At 43.3% G+C, this 20,245-nt stretch overlaps 2 protein-coding genes across 3 annotated transcripts in view; one reads left to right on the forward strand and one right to left on the reverse strand.

The window, feature by feature from the left end:
* The window catches only part of LOC111220907 (NACHT, LRR and PYD domains-containing protein 12-like), a 42,396-nt gene extending 35,162 nt beyond the window's left edge, over nucleotides 1–7,234 (reverse strand). The window contains exons 1-4 of the mRNA XM_022744179.1: nucleotides 7,173–7,234; nucleotides 6,677–6,829; nucleotides 4,775–5,007; nucleotides 2,594–4,544 (exon numbers count right to left, since the gene is read on the reverse strand). Coding sequence (XP_022599900.1) covers nucleotides 2,594–4,544; nucleotides 4,775–5,007; nucleotides 6,677–6,810 — 2,318 coding nt within the window. The 5' untranslated portion in view covers nucleotides 6,811–6,829; nucleotides 7,173–7,234. The remainder of the gene's footprint in view (nucleotides 1–2,593; nucleotides 4,545–4,774; nucleotides 5,008–6,676; nucleotides 6,830–7,172) is intronic.
* Nucleotides 7,235–8,310: 1,076 nt separating this feature from the next.
* Nucleotides 8,311–19,468, forward strand: cunh6orf136 (chromosome unknown C6orf136 homolog). Of its 2 annotated transcripts, none has more exons than XM_022744110.1 (7): nucleotides 8,311–8,535; nucleotides 10,109–10,358; nucleotides 11,099–11,770; nucleotides 13,422–13,510; nucleotides 13,632–13,832; nucleotides 14,012–14,081; nucleotides 16,772–19,468. In XM_022744110.1, the coding sequence occupies exons 2-7, from the start codon at nucleotides 10,260–10,262 to the stop codon at nucleotides 16,913–16,915; spliced, it is 1,275 nt and encodes a 424-aa protein (XP_022599831.1). In that variant the 5' UTR covers nucleotides 8,311–8,535; nucleotides 10,109–10,259; the 3' UTR covers nucleotides 16,916–19,468. The 2 variants fall into 2 exon arrangements, with proteins under 2 accessions (XP_022599831.1, XP_022599832.1); XM_022744111.1 differs by having other exon boundaries at nucleotides 8,311–8,409.
* The last annotated feature ends 777 nt before the right edge of the window (nucleotides 19,469–20,245 follow it).

Raw genomic sequence — 20,245 nt, forward strand, 5'->3', positions numbered from 1 at the left:
GGGAGGGACAATCAATGGACCAGGCCCTTTGACCCCAGGAATCAAGGCAGGGTCTCTGGGGAGTGAGACGTGCATTCATTGTAACAGAATTGAAGTGGAGACCAAGAAAGCTCACCTTTTGTCGAGGCTGTAAATTGCTTTTCTTTCAGTTCACCGTGAACCCCAGGGACTGGACATGAGCCAGCACTGTCAATGTGTCCTAAACCACCTGTTCTAGGGTCTGACACAACTCCTACCCAACTGGCCCATGAAAGTTGGGAGGGACAATCAATGGACAGCCCTTGACCCCAGGATCAGGCATGGGAGGCTGCAATCCAACAATTTTTGCCATACTTAGTACTCTGGCAATGAGCGTGTTGATGGGAAATTCCCCACTTTGGCAATTCCTCATCTGCCTCCACCATGTCTGAATGGGGATCCCCCAGTAGCTTTCCCCTTCTGGCTGATGCACGCTATCCACTAGAGAGTGAGGAGCGAAAAGAGACAGCACATCAGCATCCCCTGTGGTGTCCTCCAAAGTATAGCACTGAGGCCCGGTGGGGGCATGCCTTCCTGGCCCGGAGGCAGGGATAAAGATGAGGATGAATGGTGAGCCTCAAGTTTGTCCATCCTTTGAGCTAAACTCTGAAGAGCAGTCAGAATTTTCAGTGCATCTGAACTGTCCCCCTCTGCTGGCTGAGCAGGAGCTGGGTGCATAGCAGACTCAGAAACCTCCTCATGGCTTGATCTATGAGGGGAATTGTGACGGCGCCCCCCCCTTGCCAGAGCGCTTACGACTATGCCTGTCTGCACAGTTTTCCCTCTCCCTAGCATGATCAGGCGCAGAGCTGTGAACTCTGGTAGCACAGCAAAGTCACTCCTCTCTAGACAGGTTGCAAGTTGCACTGCAAGGATTATCCACATCTACATCTTCCCTTAGATGAGAAATCCCCAAGCACGAGAGGCATTCCCGATGCCCATCACGAGGATCCATCACTGACTGACAAAATCGGCAGCAATGTGACACCATAATGGCCCTGGCAAAACAGGATGATGCTACAATACAACCCCACTGACTACGAACAGCTGTAAGAAGAAAAAAAATCAAGCCCATACAAAGAGAACGCAAACATACTTAGCAAGCCCAGATTAACCCCACCAACTGTAAATAGTGATAGAGGCACAATACTCACCAATTTATGGAGCGGGAAGTTCTGCTTCCAGGTCATGGGCATGACTTTGTTTACCTATGGTCTCAAAAATAGGCGGTACGAAGGTCATCATTCTATTTAGACTTTAGGGACGGTCAGAGTGAGGTTGTAACAGATCTTTATGCGGCGTCTTAAAACAATTATGTGACAATTTATACTCGATTGTCGCATATTGTCATTTTATACATCCCACATGGAACAAGCCGCGATACATTGGGTATATTCAAGATATCACCTACTCCTAAATGAATCCTCCCACGACTCCTCTACAGCAACAAGAGAAAAAACACCTGTGCATTTCTGTCTCATTTAACATAATATATGGAAAGACTTTGATGCTCCACCATGACACTGAAACAACATAAATTCACTCTTCAAAATGAAAAGTTTAATAATCAATAAAGCTCAGCCTTGATCAGTTCAGTATACTCAGGGTTTACATCTAAACTCTTGGTCTGATTTGACCAGTTGAGTCACTTTACAAATGTTATGACTTGTGCAGCGGTTACACTATGTTTTATCACGAACCATTATCCCATAAATGTTTGATGTTACCACAGTGGCTGCTGTTCAGCTAAACTTACACACTCATTTCAATGTACATTAGCACCTTTAATTTGAGCAGACTGTTTTTGTCTCATATTAATTAAAAAAATTCAGAACAGGACTAGAATTGATTGTTCTGGTTTGTCTCAGCCAGTTGCTCAGTCAATCTGCCTTATTTTATGATTCGTGTTGAACTAAAAAATTAATTAGACTTACATACAGAAAGCTTTCCTTTTAGCTTTTCATAACAATGTACTATAACCTTAACCATCGCAATGTTGTTGTGTAAAGAAACCAGGAGACAGCGAAGAAAATAGATGAATATGTAATTTTTTAGATGCTTGTTAAACAGGTGGTTTGCTGAAGTGCTTTTTACCTTTTATTGAAATTACAGTAAAGTTCAGTAATGTTCAGTTATCTATATTTCACCTGATTCTGTGTCCAGCACAGCCTCTCTGCTCTGCAGTTCACTGTGTGTGTGTATTTGATGTGATAATAGTGATGTGTGAAGATGTGTTTGTGTGTGTGTGTGTGTGTGTGTGTGTGTGTGTGTGTGTGTGTGCGCTGAGTGCAGCCCTGCCTCTTCCAGAGAGAGGAGGACAAAAGAGCAGTGTGAGCATTAATGATGAATAGAAAATAAATATATGGTGGTTAATAGTGACTGGCGGCCACAAATAAATCAAAGTATGGGAAATTATTCTTTGTCTTAAAATACTGATATTGACGCATTTTCAAAGTTGACATGTAATTTTTTCAATGTAAAACTAAGAATAATGAGAATAAATGAAAACTGAATTTGACTAAACTACTAATCTAATTCACTGATCAATAATTTTAATGATCATGTCTGGACTCACCGAGCCTTTCTGCAGTTCCTCACAGCTGGGATCAGTCTCCGTCGTCCCTCCTTTGATGTGTTGAACTTCTCCAGGTCCAACTCATCCAGAACCTCCTCTGACATCTGCATCATGTAGGCCAGAGCTGAGCAGTGGATCTCAGAGAGTCTCTCCTCTGATCTGTTCTCTGAATTCATGAACTCTTGGATCTCCTGATGAACTGAGTGGTCGTTCATCTCCGTCAAACAGTGGAAGATGTTGATGCTTCTGTCAGGAGAGATTTTGTCACTGTTCATATCCTTCAGGTTGTTGATGGCTCTCTGGATGATTTCTGGACTGTTCTCTGTCTGACCGAGCAGACCTCCCAAGAGTCTCTGGTTGGACTTCAGAGAGAGGCCGTGAAGGAAGCGAACAAACAGGTCCAGGTGACCATTTTCACTTTTGAGGGATTTCTCTATGGCTGCCATCAGGAAGACATCCAGAGATGGATGATCATTTCCAAACATTTCAGAAAACTTTAAAAAAGACTTTGGAGTTAAGTCCCTGTATTTGTAGTCTTCTGTCAGGAAGTTCTTCAGGACCCCTGTGTTCGTGTTGGTGTAACTGTTGTAATAATCAGAGTCTTCTCCCAAGAAGTTCTTCAGGACTTCTGTCTTCCTGTTGGTATAACAGTAGAACATGTAGACTGCAGCCAGAAACTCCTGAACGCTCAGATGAACAAAGCAGTAGACTGGTTTCTGGAAGATCACACACTCTCTTTTGAAGAGCTCAGTACAAAGTCCTGAGTACACAGAGGTCTCTGTGACATCAAGACCACACTGCTCCAGGTCTTCTTGGTAGAACATGATGTTTCCTTTCTCCAGCTGTTCAAACGCCAGCCTCCCCAGCTTCAGAAGAACTTCCCTGTCAGCCTCCATCAGCTCCTGTGGACTCGTCTCATGTCCTTTATCATACTTGTGCTTCTTCCTCTTTGTCTGAACCAGCAGGAAGTGTGAGAACAGGTCAGTCAGGGTCTGGGGCAGCTCTCCTGTCTGGTCTGTGGTCAACATGTGCTCCAGAACTGTAGCAGTGATCCAGCAGAAGACTGGGACTTGACACATGATGCGGAGGCTCCTGGACGTCTTGACGTGTGAGATGATTCTGCTGGACAGATCTTCATCACTGGATCTCCTCCTGAAGTACTCCTCTTTCTGAGCGTCAGTGAAGCCTCGTACTTCTGTAACCCTGTCAACACATCTGGGAGGGATCTGATTGGCCGCTGCAGGTCTGGAAGTTATCCAGACGAGAGCTGAGGGAAGCAGATTCCCCCTGATGAGGTTTGTCAGCAGAACATTGACTGATGACTTTTGTGTGACATCAGACACAATCTCCCTGTTGTTGAAATCCAGTGACAGTCTGCTTTCATCCAGGCCGTCAAAGATGAACAGAACTTTACAGACAGCGAGCTGCTCTGCTGTGACCTTCTGTAATGTTGGATGGAAAACATGGAGCAGCCTGAGAAGACTGTACTGCTGATCTCTGATCAGGTTCAGCTCCCTGAACGAGAGCAGAACCAGCAGACTGACATCTTGGTTCTCCAAGCCCTCTGCCCAGTCCAGAGAGAACTTCTGTACTGAGAAGGTTTTTCCAATCCCAGCGACGCCGTTAGTCATAACCACTCTGATGGGTCTCTGTCGGTCATGTAAGGCTTCAGAGATGTCGTGTCTCTGTTGGTCAGGTAAGGCCTTAAAGATGTCGTGGCACCTGATTGGAGCGTCATGGAGGGTCTCCATCTTGGAAGTTGTCTCCAGCTGCCTCACCTCATGTTGGGTATTAACCTCTTCACTCTGTCCCTCTGTGATGTAGAGCTCAGTGTAGATCCTGTTGAGGAGGGTTCCACTTCCTCTTCCATCAGTTCCTTCAGTCACACGCTCACATCTGCTCCTCACACTGATCTTATGTTGATCTAAAACCTCCTGCAGACCACCATCTGCTGAAAGAGAAGAGACAACGTCAGACTGAAGAAAGAGAATCTGAGAATCTGATGAATGAATTTCATCAGCTCCAGAAAAACTAAAGACAACAAAGAAAAGACTTTTTTAATGTTGTGGTATTTATAATCATCTTAAATGTCAATGTTGTGTGACAGAACAAATGACTGTATAAAACAACAGGTCCTGGTCTCAGAAATGATGACATCAGCAGACAGATGATCAGTCTCACTTTGTTCAGTGCTGGTCTGACTGGCTGTCTGCAGTCCAGGTCTCGTTCGGCGTCTTTGTCGACACTGGGGACAGGAGGAGTCTCCTGCAGAACCAGACTGGTCCCAGTACGAGGTGAAGCACGGTCTGCAGAACCAGTGTCCACAGCTGGTAGAGACTGGATCCTTCAGGACCCCCTGACACAGAGCACAGCAGGACAGCTGCTCCTCCATGGACACACCACTTCTCTTCTCTCTGTGAAGACATTTCTTTATCACTAACATGTCACAGTCACAGGTTGACATCTCTGTTCTGATTAGTTGCCAACCTCAAGAGGGCGGGCCTTCAGAAACATGAGCCAGCCTGAGGGAGGACACAGGAGGAGGAGAGAGAGAAAGTAGAGGAAAACAAGTAGAGAGTGACGAACTGAATGAAAACCTGACTGATATTAAACAGGGTGAAATGTACACATCAAATGACTAGAATAAAAAAAAAAAGTACTAGCTATAATTTCCAAAGATTAAAGTCAGGCTAAGGATAAACATTTTTCTCTTTTATGAACATGTGATGTAAGATCGGCTGCCTCTCTGCTGCGTTGGTGCTGCTGCAGCTATATCTCTCTACATATAGAGGTGTGTACAGACTGTGCATTTAATTAGGATCTTGGTAGATTTTGAACAGAGCCCGGCTAGCTGTTTACACCTGCTTGCAGTATTTATGCTAAGCTAGGCTAACCACATACTGACTCCAGCTCTGTGCTGTTATTTTGAAGAACTAGAACTATTGCTACAGATCTTTCTGTTGCATCTTTGCACATCACAGAAAAATAATCAGGTGTAGAACGCATGCTAACGACATTATGCCCTGCACAAAAAAAAAAAAGAAAAAAGATTTGCCTTAATCAAAAACATCTGAATCTCTCTATGCTGCTTTAAAACCCCACTCTTACCACGACAGCACTGCCATTGGTATCATGCTCATGTAAGTATGCGATGGTCATACAAGTGTCTGATGGCAGTAAATATCGCTGATGATGGCGGTCACGCAATTGCAGCTTGCTTCAGCCTGTCGGGGATAATAAGCCTACTTGATACAGATGAGCTGTAATCAACAGCAGAATGAGCAGAATGAAGACAGACAAGTGGCTAACATGGGAAAAATCATTTGTTAAGCAACAATACAACATGATGAGCCAGCTCTATTCAAGCTAATGGGGGGATTGGAGCCCCTCCCAGCATGTGCCGGTCACCTCACCGTCACCATATATAACATAACAGAGGTTATTATTACAGTTTTACATAACACATCATAGTAAGTAGTACTACTACTACATAGTAGTAGTAGTAATAGAAAATGGTAGTACTGAGCTGAGATGTGTTTAACCAGTCCTGAGGTAAATATCTACCATGTGACAATACTGCCATTTAGGGAACCACTCCTGACTCAGCATCCTCCAGGGAACTTTTTATTTGTCTTTTACTAAATTATTATTATTATTAAGAATTAACAGACTGTTTCCTCATTTGTGTATTAGGGCTAGGGTTAGAAACTGTAAATTTTGTGTTTAGTTAATGTATTTGTTTATTATTATTATAAATGTTGAGTTCCATCCCCATCCTTCCAGTGACAGTAACCTGCTGAATGTAAACTGACCATGGTGAAAAAAGGATACGCAACATTTGCACATAAACTAAATCAAATGTAATTAGTGACATCTTTAAATCTCTGTCATGTTCATCAGCTGCAGGAAAAATACGCACAAGAAAAAAGTCTAAATTTGTTTTGCTGGGATCATTTCACAAGACACAAGCGACATCAGCAGTCAGTATTAATACACTGATATGTCAGCTGTTTTCTGTGACACTACGGAGGAAGTGTTACAGTGACAGTTTGGAGGTTCACAGGTCTGTAGCAAGTCTCTTACTGCGTGTCTGAGGCTCCAGGTTCAGTACTGAGTTCTGGAGGATCAAGATCTTTGGACTGGTCATTCTTCACAGACAGACAGGAGGATCCTGGAGACTCTGCTCTGTCCTCCTCGTCCTCCACCCAATCACTCATCTTCAGGACCTCAGTCAGTCTGACACACACACACACACACACACACACACACACACACACACACACACACACACACACACACACACACACACACACACAGAGTATACAGAGTATACAGTATAATAAACTCCACCTGGTCAGTTTTCATGTGTATTATTCAGCTCATCACAACGTTGAGTCAAACTGTTGATTCTGACTGAGAGAACAGGAAGTACCACACCTCATGTTGTTCCCTCTTTTCTCTCAGTGTCTTAGTGTGGACAGAAGTTCACTAAGACTCTTCTTCCCTCCACAGTTCACAGGGAGAAACTGACTCAGACACTTTGACAGTAAAATAATAATAATGTTGTGTTAACACTTACCTGCCTCACCCTTCAAGTTCCCTCTTCCTGCTCTGTCCAGGTAAAATGGAGTCTGAACTCTGATCTGACTGAACACCTTCAGTTTGAGTCCCCCCAACCCCAACCCTTGCTGCATTTACAGGAAATCACATGACTGGCCACCAATGGCTGTGGTGGAAAAGTCTAAATAATCTCCTCTCTAACTGCTTCTCATCGACCTCTGTGCAAAACGTCATGAGTGGAAAGAAAGATGTGAAGGGGAGTTCAATAAGAATCTGACTGCACTTACACTAGGATTGTTTTTAATAAACTAGACTAAACTTTAGCACATTACACGATGGGAGGATGGGGTTATTGAAAACAATATTCATGTAGTATTATGTTATGATGGTGATATTGTTAACTATAAAATCAATATGCTTGTTTTTCATGATGAATCCTCACTGATTTGAAAGAGAAGAAATATATATTTAGCTCAGTCAATCAGACAAGGATTTCCAGAAGTTTTAGATTGTGTCACAAACATAAAATAGATGCTCTGGGGTTAAACTACAAATATGTGACAAAGGTTGCTGCCGAAAGGAATTGTACTATGTTGAAGGAGATAAGATAGGAAGCACTGAAGCTCATTTCCTTATCATTTACGATAGGAATAAGAACCTCCCTAAGAAAAAAGTATGGTGGCCCTGAGAGCTCAATGCACTGCAGTTTAGGAAACACATGCACATACATGCAAACAAATTCAGAAAACATCTTCATCAACTTAACAACACATGAGCTGCAAATAGTAATTAGTGTTTCCAGTGGTGGTTCACCTGGTAGCAGAAATAAACATGTGTTACCAAAACAGTTTTGGTCTCTAGCTCACCCACCTGTCACTCAAAGAGGCCATTCCCTCAATTATGCATAACTTTAAGAGTTAATAAAATGTAAACAGGTAAGTTATATAATAACTAAATAATGAGAGAGAGAGAGAGAGAGAGAGAGAGAGAGAGGGAGAGAGAGATAAACTGGATTAATAAATATAATTTATTTTTTCATTTTAAAGTAACTCCGATCCACACTCCAGTAGGTGGCGGTAATACGCCTTAACGTTGGTTGCCACCCACCATTACAAAAAGAAGAAGTTCGTGGTAGTCGGGGCAGTAGCACTGTTTCCAACGGCAGTGAAAGCAGCATTACCATTGGCTGCATTACCATTGGCTGCGTGAGTTGTGTTTGGCCCGGCAAGGACATACAGGGCTGGAATGACATTTGTGTGAGTTAGCTAAGTAATGCTAACTAGCTTGTTACTAGCTTTAACCTACCCGTGATTGCCATACAAAACCTCTCCTGGAGGAGCACTGCATCTAGCCGGACTTCAGCGGGTTTTCCTCTGTAAAAGGTAACCTTACAGGGGACATTTGCCAAGCCGGTGGCTAGCTCACTATAGCTGGTAGAGAGTTAGCCTAGCAAGCTAGCAGTTATCATTGGCTGTCACGGTGGGCAGCCAGCGCTAGCTTAACAGCATGGAAGGTGGTGTCAACGTTTAAGGGACGATATGTCGACCCTATGTCCTGGCTATTTGTGGAGAAAATTGCCTCCTCAAAAATGTAACTGAATAGTGATCAATAGCCACTTAAAATGCAACTCTAATCACTGAATGACATTACATAAAGGATGAGGCTATAGTGAAAAATAGTGGCGCTAATCTCTCCTTGTTAGAGCAGTTTATTTAAAACTACAACAGTAAAGTGTTGTCTCTGTTCTGTCGCCAAATGGGGATTCTTGATTCTTACTGAAATAACCCGAAAGTGTTGTAATGCCTACAAATGACCAGCACTAGCTCATTAGCTGAGGATATTTGGTAATGATATCTGATGTATTTGTAGTACGTTGGATTAGGGCTGCGACTAACGCTATTCTGTATTGATCACTATAAACTTTATATTAAGTGAACTGTTCATAATTGTTTTTAAAATGTCAGAAACCACAGCTCACAAATGACCAAGTGAGGTCTTCGCGCAATTTTCTTCACTAAGTAGGTTTATACTGAAGATACAGCTCCTTTTCACTTGTGCACAAGTTGTAAGATTGCAGTCTGGTGAAACATTTACTTTGTAGTATGCTCATGTCTGGTAAAGTCAGCCTCTGTCACCATGCAGTCTCTGATTATAAACTTGTGGTCTGCTGCAGGTCATGTGCTCCTGGCATTGGCTCAGAAAACCTCAGTGGACCCAAGTCGGAGAAAAACCCATCAATGCTTTCAACTAGAATTTGCTTGACCTTTTTATTTCCTATACTGATACTTCAACATTAAGTATCTGCCAAAATGATATTGTTCCTGTCTTTAAAGCTGCACATAATTATTGTACATCAACAATGGATCAAATGACTATTTATAGTGTGAAAGATGTTGCTCATAGTGACCAACCACAGAGAATTATCACCCACTCTGCAGATCCCCTCAGCTCCACACAGCTTTTTTGGATCTGTCAGCTCTTGTTTCTCTTGGTTTCACAGCCCACAGCAAACCAGGTCTTGCAATAAAAAAAAAATACAAAAAACACAAAGAGCTGCATTGATTGTTGCGTCAACTACTGGTGAGACAATGAAATACAATCCAGGAAAGTTCAAGAGCAATGAGTTTACAAACACTGTGCAGCAATTAATTACAGTATGTGACCAAATATTACAGCTTTGAAAAGTTATCATAGTGTCATCATCATTTTATCTTCTGTCCCAATTAGGGCTGTAACTATGGATTATTTTCATTATCTATTAAAATACAATTTCTCAGACCCTAAAGTGATATGTTCAGAATGCTTGTTTTGACTGACCAACTTTTCAAATTCCAAAAGATATTCCGTTTACTTTCATGTAAGTCAAAGTAAAGCAGCATAAATGGCCAGTGTCCTGGTGGAAACTCTGGGGGTCTCACTGTCACTAGCTCTGCCCTCTCCTCTCTGTGGTCTTAGGTTTGTGGAGGTGGAAAACCTGCTGCTGTAGTTGGGAGTCGTCCACAGTCATAAGGTCCTAAGAACACGGTGTGTGTGTGTCTTTGCGGCGTCCTGTGTGTTGCGGGTGATGCCTAGCTTGTGACTGGGGTTGCCTCGGCCCCTGTGGTGAATGGCTGTGAGCAGAGGGGGCATCGCCTTCTGGGTGGGTTGTGTCCGCAGCCATGGCAGAAGGCAACCCATCACAAAACAGAGCTGGACTCTCAGCCAGGTAATCTGCTTGATCCCCTCTTTCATTTCACATTTGAATTGGTGAAGGTTTGACCATATTTGTGCGCTTGACCCTCTGGCATACTTTTATTTCTTCTTCACTGGTTCAGTCGGTCTTTCTCTACCTGCACTTTCATCATCAGTGCACATTTGCAAAACCACGGATGATGAGAGTGCAGGCAGAGGGAGACCGACTGAGCCAGTGAAGAAGAAAAAGGACCACTTTAAAGCGCTATGGCTGTGGTTGCGGGTCAACACAGTTCAGGTTGAAAAGGTTAAAGTTGTACGACAGTAAGAAACTCAAAACCTGCAGGGACCAATGCATCACCAAAAACTCTGATCCCCTCCCTTCTTCTTTTCAGCAGTTAGATTAGAATAATTGCTCAACTATTCATCAACATGCAAGTTTACTGATTAATACCATACCATGATAATTAATACCAGCTGAGACAGTTAGTAGCACCAGTGCTACCAGTGGAAAAGTTAGTCTGGAGCCCTGGATAAGATACAACTTACAGTATAATTCACACAGCTTTATAGTTGTTTGTATTTTAATTTAAAGGCTAGCAGTTTCCCCTTTCTTCCAGTCTTTGTGCTAAGCTAGCCTAACCATGTCCTGGACCTATCTCTGTACAGGATGCACAGACTGCCATTGTAGTGAAATGTCAGCATCAACAAAGTATCTGAGCAAATGTTGTTTATAAATGATTTTTAACATACAAGCCCTTATTGCCCTTTCAGGCCTTCGACTGGTTGTGGATCCGTCAGACACGGCCCCTGACCAGTGCATCATGGGCCCTGGCGCCCCCCAACAGCCTGAGGTATCAGAACATTAAGCAGCCGGTGCTGTCCCACCCGTTCCACAATGCCAGCCAGCCTCAGAGAGGGGGTTACTACGAAGAGGACTGGGAGGAGGCTCTCAGTGTGTGTGTGCTTGTGCGACCGGGCGAGTCGGACGGCCTCCACACCCTGCTGGAGATCCCTCTGTTTGGTCACAATAAACTAGGAGAGCTCCTCGCTCTGGGAGCTCACAAGTCCTCTGAGTTCTCCTTTTCCCTAACCACGGTGGATGGCAGCAGGGAGGATGACATCAGCATGGACAGCTTCAGGAGAAACGGTGTTGATGCTGTAGAGAGAGAACATGGCTGTTTCAGAAGCCTGTTTGAAGCGGAGAAGTGTCCTGCACCGTTCATGTACGGCTCTCAGTTTTATTGTTTTCATTGCCCGGGCACAGAGCCGGTACCTGGCAGTGGGCTGAAATCGAAGCAGGATATTGGACTTGACAACAAGCCTGTGGAGCTGCCTCTTCTGCATCCTACCACTCTGTGTAGCCTTACAGAGGAGGGGCATACTGAAGGAGACAGTGAAGGAGAGGAGAAACTGGCCACCATGTATGAAAGACTGAGGATAGAGGTAAGAATACACACTGTGTCTGATAACATGATCTACACAGGAGGCATAGTGTTAGCAGCAGCATCAGCGTCAGTGCTCTGTCTCTCACACAGAGTGCGTTCAGGCACAGTATGGAGTTGTAGGTCATCAGTGTTTTGGCAGTGCTCAGCACCAACATACGATCACTGCAGTGTCGCATGTAAAACATGAGTAAATAGATGTGAAGTATAAAAACACGCTTCAGGACTTTATTGTGAGCAAATAGCACAAGTGAGCGAGGTGTTCCGTGGCCTCTGGTGAGAGCTGTATTGATTTCAACAGAAGCGTGTGTGTTCTTTCAGACGTGTGTGAGATGGACTGGTGTAAAACACAGCTGCAGCTCTTTCTATGTAGACACACTGCATGAATTAAAGTTGCAGCGTCACTGGCTGTCACTGCTGGTCTGAAGTGGTGAGGTGGGGAAGTGAGGACTTCTAAACCCAAACATCCAGTAACATGAAACGTGTAAGTAACACATGTGTTTATGCCTCCGTCCCATTCTGCTGATGGCGATACCTCGGTAACACCTTCAGGGAACTTATTCAAATTTGTCATGGACTCAAGGATGAACTAATAAGATTTTGCTTGTGAAAGGTCAAGGTCACTGCGACCTCACAAAACATGTCTTTGGCCATATCTGAAGAATTCATACATTGATGATGATACAATTTAATTCAAATGTCTATAAATGTCTTTTATTTTCATTTTTACAATGAATGAATGTAAGTATATATTTTTACCCGACCAGGGACAGGTAGGAAGCTTGTTGATGAGGCAGCACAAAGCAAGTTGTTGGGATTTTGGTTGAAATTAGGTCTTATAATAAAGCTACTTGTTAGGAGCAAAGTCACTGCACTGAAATCTGCTGATTTCAAGAATCGGTAAGAACAAAATAAATAGTTGTAGCAAATATGCAACAATAACAGAGTAATGCCAAAGTTGCAGTGGTTATGTTTCGTTGTGAATATTAATGAACCATGTGAAATTTCACTGTGTTGGGTTAATAAGGGTCATTAAATCTGTGCATCATTGGATCCTGACCAACTTTTTAACTAAAGTGTTGTGAAGTATTTTTCTCTTTTTTCTTGCTGAGCTGTTGCCGTCATGCTCCTCTGTGATTGGCTGAGCTGTCTCAGAGCTATGACCCCAGTGATGTGACTGGCTGAGAATATATCACTCCTCACACCCTCTGATCCAACATCCAGTTTACCCAGCTCTTTTGAGTGTTGAGCAGATGCATGAACCAAAATGGCAGTGATATAACGACAATATTAGACTGGCACTGTTCCAAGGCTGGATCTTCATTTTTTACGGTAGCTACAAATGTCAGTGGGATTTTGAAGAAGGTTTCTTATTTCTGGAACGGAAGCCGGTTTTTGATTCAGCTCTTTATATATTTCATCCTTCCAGTGTTTCAAACTGACTATAAAACATCTATTACATCTATAACACATGTACTGTGAAACGTAGGCATGAGTGGCGCTCTCGCTGTGACGCTGCTGCTGGTCTGCTTTAACAGCTGAATGCCAGCTTCATAAAGATAGAATGTATTGTCGAGCTCTTGTGCCAGATTGCTCTCGACTGTTGTTGTACTTACTACACACTGAGTGAACTCATTTGTTTGTTTTTACAGCTTCCCAGTTTCTTTATAAAGAACCACGATTACACCATGTACTCGAGCGATATGGAATTCATCAATGGCCTCTTGAATACCAAGACCAGGTGAATCTGTTTGTTCAATTTGAGCTAATGGTGACGCATCATTACAGACACTGCTCTCCTCTGACTACATACTGTATCCAGGTTTCTCTGGTTGTGACTGTCGCTGTGTGTGTTGGTGTAGAGGCCGTGTGCTGTACCAGCTCACCCTCTCCCTGTGGCGCCTGCTGTGTCTTTGTTACTACGCCGAGGCTCGGCTGGAGGTGCTGAAGCTCACCAAGCACATGGAGGACGGGACCATTAAGGCTCGCTGGAGGATTAGAGGCCTTCCCGTCCACTCTCTGCTGCTGCGCTTCTATCGCAAAGACAAGACTCACCTTTACAGGTAACGCACAGAACAAGAGACCGAAGGTGGTGCTGTCACCAACTCTTACTAGGTTTAGTCTGTCTGTAATTCACTATTTTCAAAGCCTTTGCTTAAATAAAATATGCATCATACAGAATGTTTGACTTCAGGTGTTTAAGTCTTTACAATCTTACTTATCCAAATGTCATCTGTTGTAGGTCATATGATGCATTCTCTACTTTTTACATCGGGCAAGATGGACTCATTCATTGTCATAAAGTTGAAAAGGTAAGCAGCTTACTCCCATGAAGTACCTGCTGACATGAACAAGTGACTGCAGTGGATTTTTTCTTTTTTCTTTGAGTGTTTCTGAAAGAGAGAACGAGAAATCCCCAGTAGCAGGATGGAAAAGGAGTTAAGCTTTACTCTTGTTGTTCTTTAAAACTGATGGAATGAAGATGAAGTGAATGTTGAAGTCATCAGTCATCTGACCTTCGTCACTGTCGCTGGCTGAAATGTTATGCAGCCTTGTTGGAACATGGTGGCCATCCACCAACCATCCACCTGGACCATCCAGGGTTGCACGGCACTCATCAGTAAACAAGACTGTTTGAAAATTTGTCTTCATGTATTTCTGAGCCCACTGCAACCGTTTCTGCTTGTGAGTGTTGTTTGGGGGTGGCCGAATAGCAGGTTTAAGCACAACTCTGGAGGATCCTACACCTTGAGGTTCGCGGGACTCCAGAGGCACCAGTGGCTTCAAATACCTGTTTGCTGCTTTGTAATGGCATTTTAGCAGCTGCTCTCCTAATCCGATGAATTTGTCTGGCAGAAACCTTCCTCATTGTGCATTTATCTGCACGAACCCGTCTGTGCTCTGAATCAGCCACAAATCTCTTTACAGTACGATGATCACACTTAAGTTTTCGTGATATATCTAATGTTTTCATACCTTCTACAAGGTATTGCACTATTGGACGCTTCGGCAGCAGAGATCCTTTTTCTTTCCCATATTGCTTGAAACCTGTGGCCTGCTTAATAATGTGGAACGTCCTTCTTAAGTAGTTTTCCTTTGATTGGGCTCACCTGGCAAACTAATTATCACAGATGTCTGAGATTGATTTCAATGATCCAAAGAGCCCTGAGACACAATACCATCCATGAGTTTAATTGAAAGACAAGAAATTAAATGTTTATGACACTTAAATCCAATTTGCATAGTAATTTGGAACGCGGTATATACTATAGGTGTAGACCCAGTCTTGTTCATTTTAACTTGTATGTATTCAGTATTTATTAAACAGCTGACCGCGGCAGAGGAGGATTCCTGTGTGTTTTCGTTTTGTTAATCTGTTTATAAATTACAGTCTGACTACGATTTGCTACTTGTTTTAATAAGTTGTTTGATATTTTTCTACATGGGAGAGGCTCACATGGCGTAGGGCTGCAAAATATGCTAAATTATTATTGTTATTATTTTTGCAGCTATCGCAATTTCAGTTGGTATGGTCATTTTTTTCCATTTCATTTTCACCGAAAAAATGTGTAGGTCGGGCCGTCTCTGTAGCACCAAGCACAACGCTTATGGTGCTAACAATGCAAAACAATGTCGGGAAACATTTTACCTTTGTCAAAAAAATAGCAGCTCCTGCAATTTGGATATTGCACTTGGCCATATTGTGATTTCCATTATACACTGCTCAAAAAAACTATTAAATCACACATCGGATCTTGATGAGGGAATTATTCAAGTTGAAAATCTTTACTGATGTTCATTCTATAGATGTTCATTGAATAGAGAACAAAATGACGAAAATCAAAGTAACAAATTGAAATCACAGAATTTCTTCACAGCATCTCATAATGTGACTCAGTAGTGTGTAAGACCCCCACATGCCTGTATACACTCCTGACAACGTGTGGGCGTGCTCCTGATGAGTCGGTGGGTGGTGTCCTGGGGGATCTCCTCCCAGACCTGGATCAGGACATCACTGAGCTCCTGGACAGTCTGTGGCATCAATGCCTTCATCATCCAGGAACTGCCCACACACTCTGGACACATGAGGCCGGGCGTTGTCCTGCACAAGGAGGAACCCAGGGCCCACTGCACCAGCGTCAGGTCTGACAATCGCTCTGAGGATTTCATCCCAGTACCTAACAGCAGTCAGGGTACCGTTGGCTGTGACATGGAGGTCTGTGCGACCCTCCAAGGATATGTCTCCCCAGACCATCACTGACCCACCGCCAAACTGCTCATGCTGGATGATGTTACAGGCAGCATAACATTCACCACGGCGTCTCCAGACTCTTTCACGCCTGTCACATGTGCTCAGTGTGAACCTGCTCTCATCTGTGAAGAGAATGGGGTGCCAGTGGCAGACCTGCCAATTCTGGTGTTCTCTGGCTAATGCCAGTCGAACTGCAGGGTGTTGGGCTGTGAGCACAGCTCCCACTAGAGGATGTGGGGCATCATGCCACATGTGTCTGTTTCTGACAGTGTGGTCAGAAACATGCACACCAGTAGCCTGCTGGAGGTCATGTTGTAGGGTTCTGGCAGTGCTCCTGTTCCTCCTCACAAGGGAGCAGGTACTGGTCCTGCTGCTGGGTTGATACCCTTCTACAGCCCTGTCCAGCTCTCCTCATGTAATGGCCGGTCTCCTGGTATCTCCTCTATGCTCTTGAGACTGTGCTGGGAGACACAGCACGTATGGCTGTGCCATCAGTGCAGTATATTTCAATTAAATGCGCAGCCCCTTATATGGCTTTTATACACAGTGCACTGGGCGCTGGAGGATTCATGTGTCTTATCATTTTGTTAATCTGTTTATACATTAGAAAGTCTGGGTAAGTTGATATTGTCTTACACAGGAGAGGCTAACATGATGGTTATACACAGCGCACTCTGTGCCCGAAGAGTCAGTGTTTGGTTTACAGACTCTCAGCTTCCTGTTTGACTGTCCTCTGTCTCTGTGTTACAGGTGATGCCCGCTCAGCCCCCTGTCCTTCCCGGAGTAACCTCCCTCCTGGCGGGGGCTCTGGTGGCTCTGGGGGTGCAGGAGCATCGACCTGCTCTCAACCTGCTGCCCCTCCTCCTGTCCTCGCTTCGACAGAGCAGAAACTGACCCCAGGATGACCATTAGAGGAATAACGGCCGATGGAATCAACAGAGTGTCCAAGGTCCATGTGACTCTGAAAAGCTTTGTTCATTTTCAACATAGGAACGTTAACATGGAAGGTTTGTTTTTTTTTAATTCTAAAGTCTCGTGTAGTTGCCTCTGAATTAAAACACAAAGTCAAGACCTTCCACTGCTTTTCCTTTATCTAAATGTAGTTTTAGCTGTTGTTGGTTAACTTGAACACAGGCTCCGGGTGTCACAGGGCTGTCATCTCTGCCAGTCAGCTGGTGTAATAACAGACCACCTGGTTTTTCCAACTTTCCCACAAAAATGAAAAAAATCTGAACATGAGACGAAATAATTTCTAAATAGAATGTGAAACTCTGTTTTTCTGTTTTTAAGCTGATTATTAAACTGATCAACTCTGCAGATCAGAACACTGTGATCAGACTCCACGTGACGGAACATGAGTAACTTTGTAGCGCAGCGCTAACCTCTGCCGTAGCATCACACATCTCACATGGTGCAGCCATGTGAAGCTTGCTGCACAGCCTGCAGCTGCCAGTGAAGTCACTTCACTCTTCCTCCTCTATAAGGAGTAGTTCAACATTTTGGCAAATAAGATGAGAAGGTGGATGTCGATTCTATATCTGTGTGTTCAAGGGAAATGACCGTACTTTTCAACCTGGGTCCTATTGTCATAACGGTGTCTACTCTCATGCTAACTTTACCCTGGTTGTAGAGAGTCAGGACATAAATCTACAAAGTTTCAAACTTCAGCTCAAGATAAATAGGGCTGGGTGATGACACTGATTTCCCAATTTGATTTGATTTGATTCGATATGAATATGAACAACAGCAGTTCTGCTTGGATATGAATGCTGTAAATTGTTCCTTTAACCTGGTGCATTATTAGAAATATTAATGTTTACATTAGGAATGAACACAAAGCAGTTACATTAATGCAGTTTAGACACACCTCAAGAAATGTAAGTAATGTGTGTTGCTAACGCAGTGCACCGGCAACATAGTGTATGAACAATTATATATGGCGGCTTCTATCGGCTTCTTTTTGCACATCTTGCATAAGGCCAGGAACGCACTGGCTGCGTGGCGGCTGCGGAACATCTTGGCTTTTCATTTTGGCACTCACGTTAACGGGTTAGTGTTTGTGTGCACAATAAACTAACGAGCTACAACATGCTAATCATTCTGTGAACAGATCCAGGCTAGGTCTGTTCCCTGCTGCTAGTCTTTGCGCTAAGCCAGGCTAACCGCGTCCTGGCTCCAGCTACGTACAGTACGTGACATGCAGGCTTCAGATTGATATCCATCTTTTTATGAACTATTTTTCAGTATCACAGTGGCTTCATGTGGAGGAGTGATTTTCAACCTGAGCTTGGTCCCAGGACACCTGGGACTGATGAAGTCAGTCCCAGGGGGTTTCTGACTTCATCATTAACATCAATATCTACTTTGTGATGTATTCTTTGTGTCATGCAGTGTTTTGAGAATCAGCTCATTTTCAGTTCCTAGCTGTGGGTTCTGCCTGGGTCTGGGTCTGGGTCCGGGTCCAAGCACATGTATGGTATAGTTGAATAAAATAAGACTCGCTGTGATCTGGGCCTCTCAACACTCAATCATGACTTGAACTTTAACTCGATGGGGAGATTTTCTGGTGGGAAGTGTTGTTGACGTGATCCTGCTGATCAAAGAGGTTATTTTGGTGAAGTGAAGTGAAGTGAAGCCTATTTGTGTAAATCACAGGTGATGTGCGTGATGGCAGCCTTGTGTCTTTGCTGGAACCTCTGGTTCACTACATTTCACTAAATACGCTCAGAGAGGGAGACACACTGATAACACTTAGATTATAGATGTTCAAATCAGACTTTGTCACACACACACACACACTGACACTGTACAGATCATATGCTATTAAATCACTAACGCACCAGAAAAAAAGAACAATTGGTAAATACAGGTACCTAAATAATAATAAAAGGTTGCAGACTTAAGATTTTTACCTGTTCCACTTCCTCCTGGCTGCAGCCCACTGCCTCCCTGATCTATGTCTTAGTAATGTTGAAGCAATGAATCTTTCCTGGAAGGTATTCATGGTGCTGCCCTCATTTGTTCACATGAAAAGTGACAGAAGTGTGGCCACACTCGGGCTTCGTCCACACTACTACGTTTGAGTTTTAAAACTAGTCTCTTTTCCTACATTTACTCCGGAGTTTTCCATCTCCTAAAACAGAGACTTTCAGAAACTCTGTCGGCCCCATTTTATTTTGAAAACTCTGGGGTTGTGTTTTATTTTGAAAATTCTGAGTTTGTGTTGTATCTGCACGGACAGAAACTGAGACCTTTGGAAACAGTGACGTCACACCCACAGTCTCTCCTGATTGGCTCTCATCAGCCTGGACTAGCAGTGGTGAATACTGAATACTGTGGTGAATGATAGTGAATTACATTGTTACTGACCGTGTTGTCTTTGCTAGCAGCTGCTGTTCACTTACATTCTCTATTTTAATGCTACAACTGTCCTCTGAGCAGCTACATCTCCACGGCAGATTGGAGGCTACAGTGAGTCGCTATCAGAAAGCGACGAGATGGGCCTGGGCTAGCTGGTTAGCATGCTAACTTCAGTAGAAGAAAAGATGTGATAGAGACAAGAGTTAACATTGGTGTTTGTATCCACCTCTGGGGACAGCTGTTGAAAGGAATAGAAATGAATGAAGTTTGATGCTGAACTCACAACATTTCTTCCAGACTGGTAAGTAAACAGCTGCTAATGCTAACATTAGCTATGTAGCAGTAGCAAAACTTACATAAACATACTCAGGTGTTCTGTCACAGCCCAGGTGCAGTACCATAGAATGCTTCTTTGAGGGGAGGAAGTTGTCAACCGTTGATCCCTGTTTCCTGTTCGTGTTTCCTGCTTGGCCCTCTTACAGGGATTTTTCTTACACAGGCCTATGAAATCCTACCAACCTTTCTCTCCCGCCTTCGCAATGGTCGATCTGTGTCCTGTCAATGTTTGCGAAGCTGTGACGTTCATATAAAGAGCCTCTAACAAATCATCCAGAATACAAAAAAAGTTGAAAATACTGGGTTGCCCTTGTTTGTTGTTGAAAACCCATAGGTTCCTAAGGGATGATCATTGCTTTAAAAAAAAAAAAAAATATAGGAAAAAATATATATATAGATAATATTATCTTATATATATTATATTATAATATATTAAATTGATATATATATATATTTAATAGAATTGATTGAAAATAAAGGCTCAGATAGTTTCTTGCTTTACTGTAAGTTTGTTGACAACCGTCTCGG

Source organism: Seriola dumerili, unplaced genomic scaffold (genome assembly GCF_002260705.1).
Source record: "Seriola dumerili isolate Sdu_G_001 unplaced genomic scaffold, Sdu_1.0 BDQW01000078.1, whole genome shotgun sequence".
NCBI classification, from domain to species: domain Eukaryota; kingdom Metazoa; phylum Chordata; class Actinopteri; order Carangiformes; family Carangidae; genus Seriola; species Seriola dumerili.